General features: G+C 52.7%; 1 protein-coding gene across 1 annotated transcript in view; it reads right to left on the minus strand.

Annotated features, from left to right (window-relative positions):
* Positions 1 to 6,313: 6,313 nt before the first annotated feature.
* Positions 6,314 to 6,734, minus strand: part of FAM43B (family with sequence similarity 43 member B) — a 1,011-nt gene continuing 590 nt past the window's right edge. Inside the window, exon 1 of the mRNA XM_023509674.1 lies at positions 6,314 to 6,734. This exon is cut by the window's right edge and continues 590 nt beyond it. Within this exon, the coding sequence (XP_023365442.1) occupies positions 6,314 to 6,734 (421 nt within the window).

Consider the following 6,734-nt stretch of genomic DNA (forward strand, 5'->3'; position numbering starts at 1 on the left):
AAAGCCCTCTCACATTCCAGCCCCTTTGAATGGCCCCTTGGAAAAATCCCTGGGGAGAAACAGCGGATATCCCCATGTTATAGAGCAAATGGACACGGGAGCAGTCCACAGGAGAGCCCGTGTCCCAGAATGGGTGAAAGGCCGCCCTGGGCTCTGACTGCAAGATGGGCCTGCTCAGCTCACACCGCATCTGTGCACGGTCAGAAGTGCCCCTCCCCACTGGAGGTCCCCTAAGGGATTGGCTTAGTAAGGCCCAAACCCACGCCCAGTGAGCTCACTCCCAGCTGCAGCTGAGTGGATCAAGATCTAGTGACCACTTGGAGGCTGGGCTGTGACCCCTGGGTGACCACCAGTCAGGTTCATGCCCCACATGTGATCAAAGGGTGGAGCCTGTTTGGACTGAGCCAAAGAGGTGTGTGGAGCCCAGGTCAGATCTACGTGTGGATGGAAGACACGAAGAAACAGGTAAGTGGTAGGGACAGGGCAGAAAGCCAGTCCAAAGAGAGTGAGGGTGTCCTCATAGCGCCCCCTGTTGGACAGAAATGCGGTAAGAACCGAGGATTAACCAGACGGCACTTGGGCCCACTTCCTTGTAATGGAAAGTCAAGCAGCACTGGGGACTGGCTGTGGGCATCCACACTGCTCCTACAGGTGGGATTTCTGCTTCAGGTGTTGCCTAAGGTGTTTTTAAGATCAGAATGCCAGCGGAGCAGCAGATGCCAGTTAGCTTGAAGGCCCCCACGGAGAAACCGAATCCGCATGAGAATGCCCATTCTTTAACCCTGCCTCCAAGCAGTCAATGATCTCCACACTTCTACCTTAACATCCTCAGCCCCAAACTCCTTGGGGAGGCAGACTGGAGGTTTCCTCTCATCTCCTCATTTGGTGGCCTTAGAATTAAACCTCTTTCTGGGATGATCACAGCTCAGCCTCTGAGTGCGGTCACTAGAGCATGAGCTGATCCACTCGTTCTCTGCACTATTGACTTGCTGGTGTCTTGGCGGATTGATTTGCTGTGCGCATCAGGAACACCACAAACCGAAGATGGTTACAAGACGAGATTGGGAAGGTGTGCACGGGACAGCCAGGATGGAAGTGTAGGTGGCCCCAGAGAGAGAAGTGGCCTGGGGCTTTCAGATCCCATGAGCTGGCCGGATGTTCAACAAGTAGACAGTGTGATGGCAAGAGACAAGCTGTAGTCACATGTCTACCATGGTTAGACATGAGTGGAACTTCAGGTCGGTAACCACCCCTGGGGCATGGACTAACAACATATTTAATAAATCAATGACCCACTACCACCACCTGGTCTCATCCCAGAGCTGTCTGTTAGGAGAGCTCTCGGTAAAATGGTAATATAACAGTAAACAGAATAGCAGCAGTTACTACTTATCATGTGCACTGGGCACTGGGCTACATAAATTGTCCAAAGCCAATGCCTGGCTGGTGCGGTGGCTCATGCCTGCAATCCTAACACTCTGGGAGGCTGAGGTGGGAGGATTGCTTGAGTTCATGAGTTCAAGACCAGCCTGAGCAAGAGTGAGCTCCCCTCTAAAAATAGAAAAAATTAGCTGGGCATTGTGGTAGGTGCCTGTAGTTCCAGCTACTTGAGAGACTGAGGCAAGAAGATTGCCCAAGCCCAGGAATTTGAGGTTGCTGTGAGCTATGACACCACGGCACTCTACCCAGGGCAACAGAGTGAGACCCTGTCTCAAAAAAAAAAGAAAACAAAACACAAAGTCCATGCCTGACATCATTTCCCCAACAGCCATGTAAGAGCTAGACTGATCTAGCTCTATTCTTGCAGATGGAAAAGCCAGGCTCAAAAAGCCTTCAGGAACCTGCCCAACTTTACACAGCCATTCATAGCAGTGCTGAGGCCTGTCTGACTGCAAAACTCGTGTTTAACTGCCTGTGTGTTAAATTAGAGACTGCACCTGTTGGAATGGTTCTTCCAGCATTCTCCCTGAGTCTGTACCCCAAGCATGTCGGGAGGTTGGCTGGTCCCTGCCAGGAGCCGCTCTGTATTTTGAGCATCAGCTCTGTGTTGGGGCTGGACTAGCCGGGAGAGTGAGAGGGCCCAGTCCTGGGACTTCAGAACTCAGAGCAGACCCCAGGGACAGAGGCTTCAATTTCCTCCTTGGCCTCAACTCTTCAAATGCTGATCTCCCCCAAGAACAGTCACCCGCCTGAATAGGGCGTCTGAGGACAGTTCTCCAGCATCTCCAGGCAGAAGCTTGGCAAAGGGAATGCTTCTCCACCCACTTGGTTTCCTGTCCTATGATGGTTCTTCCATCTGGCTCATTCATTCATGTATTCATTCAACAAATGATTACGGAGCACTGACTCTGTTCAGTGTGGACAAGGTACTGAAGGAGGTGGGGATGAAGTTGGATCAGGATGAAAAACGAGAAATTTACACAAAAGGAGTTGTCCAGGGTAGAACATGGAGAGAACAGAATGGGCAAGGCCTGGAGATAGGACACGTGGCAATGTCTGGGAAACAGGGCGAAGTTCCTGTGTATTGAAGTCAAGCAGTGGAGGCCAGGGTGGCATTGGGTAGCCAACTTTATTTTGTGAGCTATGTGCTATGGCATACGTACATCAATCACAGTTCAACCCCTCTAGAGTGGGATTGGGAGAGATGGATACAGGGCTCAGAGGGTCCCAGAAAAAGTTTTTTTTAAGAGATAGGGTCACACTGTGTAGCCCAGGCTAGAGTACAGTGGACTGATCATAACCCACTGCAACCTTGAACTCTTGGGCTCAAGTGATCCTCCTGCCTCAGCCTCCCAAGATGCTGGGACTACAGGCACACACTGCTATGCCCAGCTAATTTTTATTTTTTGTAGAGACACGATCTTACTCTGTCACTCAGGCTGGAGTACAGGGGCATCCTCATGGCTCATTGCAGCCTCAAACTCCTGGGCTCAAGTGATCCTCTTACCCCAGCCTCCCAAATAGAGATACGCACCACCATGTCTGGCTAATTTTTTTTTTTTTTTTTTTTTTAGAGATGGTGTCCTGCTAGCCTCTCTTGCTATCCTTAAGTGATCCTTTCACCTGGGACTATAGGTGCTCACTACCACAACTGGCTTCAGGAAGAATCTTGAGCCCCGAGTTGCTAGTCTCTCTGGGGGAACACTACCACATCATCCTCAGGGAGACTCAGGGCGGGAAGGGAGGTTTAGAGAGCATCTCCTCCAGCGACTTCAACTTAAAAAAATAAATCTGTAGAATCCAATTATTCAAATGGATCATAGAACCACCACACAGGAAACACATGCAGTTCTTGTCAATGTGGGGGTGGGTGAATCTCCCCATTATTCCACCCGATAGCTCCTGCACTCCTGCACTCCTGCACTCCTCCCATTTAGGAAATCCAGGACTTGAGGAATGTGCTTTGAAAACCACTGGTCTGCTTGACTCCCATTGTCATTTTAAAGGTGACGGCTCTGAAGCTGGGAGCAGAGACACAAGGTACCAGATCACCTGACCACGGGCTCAGGGCTTTTTTCACTATCTTGGGCCTAAGATTGAGGGAGAAGGCTGAAGTAAGTGCATACATGGGGCAGGTGTGGCTTCCCAGAACATGTCCCCCTCCCTGGATAGCAATGTCACCAAGGGTCAGGTGGCTGGAGCTGCCCCAAACCTCTGACTCTGCACCCTGGTGGCAGTAGAAGCTCTGGGTTTACCTGTGAGTTATCTGTCCCTCAATTCATCATACACTTTGAAAATGGAGATGTGTTGGGTGAAGGGCATACTTATAACTTTGTCTCAGTCTGTTCAAAAGACAAAGTATATAAACAAAACATGGGTACCCCCTAGTATTCTGAAATAAAAAAAAGAAAATCAACCAATAGAATTCAACACATCAAAAAAAAAAAAAAAAAAAAAAAGGAAAGAAAAGAAAATGGCCAGTAAGACCAATCTCTGTCACCAGGGAGAGAGGAATTGGAGATCAGAGGTTGGGGACAGGTGCACTAGGATACTAATCTAAAGAGAAGGGCCCCGTGGGTGGAACGGTTGCCCTTCACCTGTGGTGGGCATTTTATTATTTACCAAAGGCTTTTCACAGACCTGAGGCTACTTAATTCCGACAACCCACCTGTGAGGTTTTAAAAGATGTCATCTCCATTTTACTTTTGTTAAAGGTGAGGCTCAGAGAGGCTGTGAGTTGCCCAGTGTCACACAGCTGGCAAGGAGGCAGGGTCTCACCCAGGCCTTCAGATTCCAGATCTAGAGAGCATAGTGTGAATGAGGGAAGTGTGAATGTGTGTGTGTGTGCGTGTGTGTGTGTGTTGGGAGGCTCAGAGAACAGTGGAGAAGCAGGCCTGTGCATTATTATATAGTAACAGCTCCTTTCATTATATGTACCTCATTGCAAATGTAGGAGAAAGAGAGGGACTCCTGGATGCCCAGGGCCCAGCACAGTGCCTGTCACAAGCCAGGTGCTTAGTGACTATCTGCTGCCTGAATCTGATTGGAAGGCGGGCTTGTGACATTGTTTCTGGGTGAAGTTGTCTCAGACAATACCAGAGGCAGACCATCGTCCCCTCCCAGGTCTCACATCTTCCCACTTCCTCTTCTTCTTCTGCAAATGGGAATAACACCAGCAAAAGCCCTGATGATGTAAGAGAGGAGTAAAGAACACATGGGGCAGCCTTGCCCAGTGGGTGCTTGTCACCCCCAACATGCAGAGTCAACCCCAGCTGTCCCCTTAAAAACCCAGACCTGACTGCCTGGCTTCCGCCCGGGTGAGATGGCTATGGTGCTCTCTGCCCTGACAGATCCAGGAAACAAACCCATTCTGATCATTAGTGATGGCAGAGGCCACTTGTCTGGGTTCTGGGATCAGTGCCCAGCCCAGCACAGGGATAAAGAAGATATCTGAGCCCAAGACTCACACTGTCACAGAGTCTAGACAGATTTCTCCAGCTCCTTTGAAAGAAAACTGGACTGCCTTTCCCCGACAGCCTGCTCTGCTCTCAGCCCCAAGGGAACACACATAGTTTATATACTGTGTCCTCTGACATTCGCACAAACCTTCTCAAACACACATGGCTTATGAGAAGCCCCCAGCCCAGCGCCCCCTCCCTGCCAAATGTCCCAGGCATACAGACATGCTGGGAGGCTGAGACACACAGCCAACTCCCTGCAGGGCTTGACTGGCATATGTAATTTTCAGAGGAGGCAAAAGTTACTGCCTCTTCTTCTGACATTAACGGAACAGGTTCCTGGCAGCAACCCTCACCCCATCCCAATCCTGGAGGTTGGCTCTAGCTGCTAAGAAGGAGCTACTTCCTAGGGTGTGTCTTCTCCCACCCTGCAGGAGACTTGACATCAAACAGGACACAGGAGTGGCAACAGGGCTGAAAAAGCAGGTCTACTTTATTTACAATGATCAGTTGTTGACACATAGATCTTTGGGCTTTTTGTGGCCTTGCAGAGACCCCTGGGCAGGGGCCCACTCCATCTTTTGGGTTAACGCATCCTCCTTCCTCACCCTGCTATGAGAACCCTGATGATGTCAGAACCCACCTGCTATGAAGATCCTCAATTTAGGATCTGCTGTCTGGGTAGATCTGGTGATCCACTATCTGGGTAGTCAGGGCCCCTAAGCACCTGCCAAACCTCCTTAGGCCCATCTTGGTCCTGGTTTGGGGGCACCTAGTTGGCATCTGTCTGCAGAGTAGAGCTGTTACCTGGCCTAACCTTGTTTGAGCATTGGTAGGACTGTTCCGGTCTTTTCCACAGGCAGAATAGGCAGGTCCCAGGAGTCCTCCAAGGGGCGGAGAAGCTGGGCACAAGGCCTGCAAATTCTTCCCCGTGTATGGCAGCCACTCAGTGCCCACTGGGCCACTAAGTTAGTCCCCTACAAGAATGCCTCTCCTGGGTCATTCCTATCACAGGGAGGAGGGCTGGAGGGAACAAGTACAGGGCCAGGGCCTCCACCCTGGCCAGGGTCCAAACCCACTCTCCTGGATTTCCGGAAACTTCCCCCCTCTTTTCTTGAGAGGATGTTTTGGGTGGGAGTGGGGTGGTCTCCGTGGGCAGAGATTTTGGTATGAAGCGCAGGGAGGCAGTTCCACAATGGAGGGCCCGGGAAATTCCCGGTGTGGGGAGGGATGAACACCTCCCAATAACCAAGGGTATATCAGGCATCATCCTGAGCCAGAATGAGGCGGCAGAGCAGACAACAGAGGCCACAAGGGAGGCAAGGGGTAGGAGCCAGGGGGAGCCAAAGTGGGCAGGGTGGGGGCTGGAGTCTAGTGGGCCGGGTCTGGGGCCGCGAGTCCTGCCCCCTCCGTCCTCAGCGCGCCTGGCTCGCCCGCTCCCTGGGGCCGGCTTTCCAGCGGCGGGGCTGCGCGGGCGGCGGAGGCGCCGGGGCGCCCCGCAGGCTGCACGTCCTCAGCTCCCGGGCCAGGCTGAGCACCTCGGGCCGCTCGCGCTGGGGTCCTCCTCCCTCGCGCTCCTCCGCGGCCTCCTCCTCCTCCTCGTCCTCCTCCTGGATGCTACTGAGGCGCGGCGCCCCGCGGCCGCGCTCGTTCGGCGGCGGCCGGTAGGCGCACTTGGCATTAAGCAGGCGGCGCAGTGGGGCGCGGGGCACCGAGGCTGCGGCGCCTCCAGCTCGGAGGTGCTGCTGGCGCACGTGGCGCGCGTCGCTCTGGCGCTGCAGGCGCTTGAAGTCGCTAAAGGCCGCCAGCGCGGTCTGGCGGAGCAGGCGGGCCAGG

The sequence above is a fragment of the Otolemur garnettii genome, unplaced genomic scaffold (assembly GCF_000181295.1).
Source record: "Otolemur garnettii isolate 467f Iridium unplaced genomic scaffold, OtoGar3 scaffold00009, whole genome shotgun sequence".
Classification (NCBI taxonomy): Eukaryota; Metazoa; Chordata; class Mammalia; order Primates; family Galagidae; genus Otolemur; species Otolemur garnettii.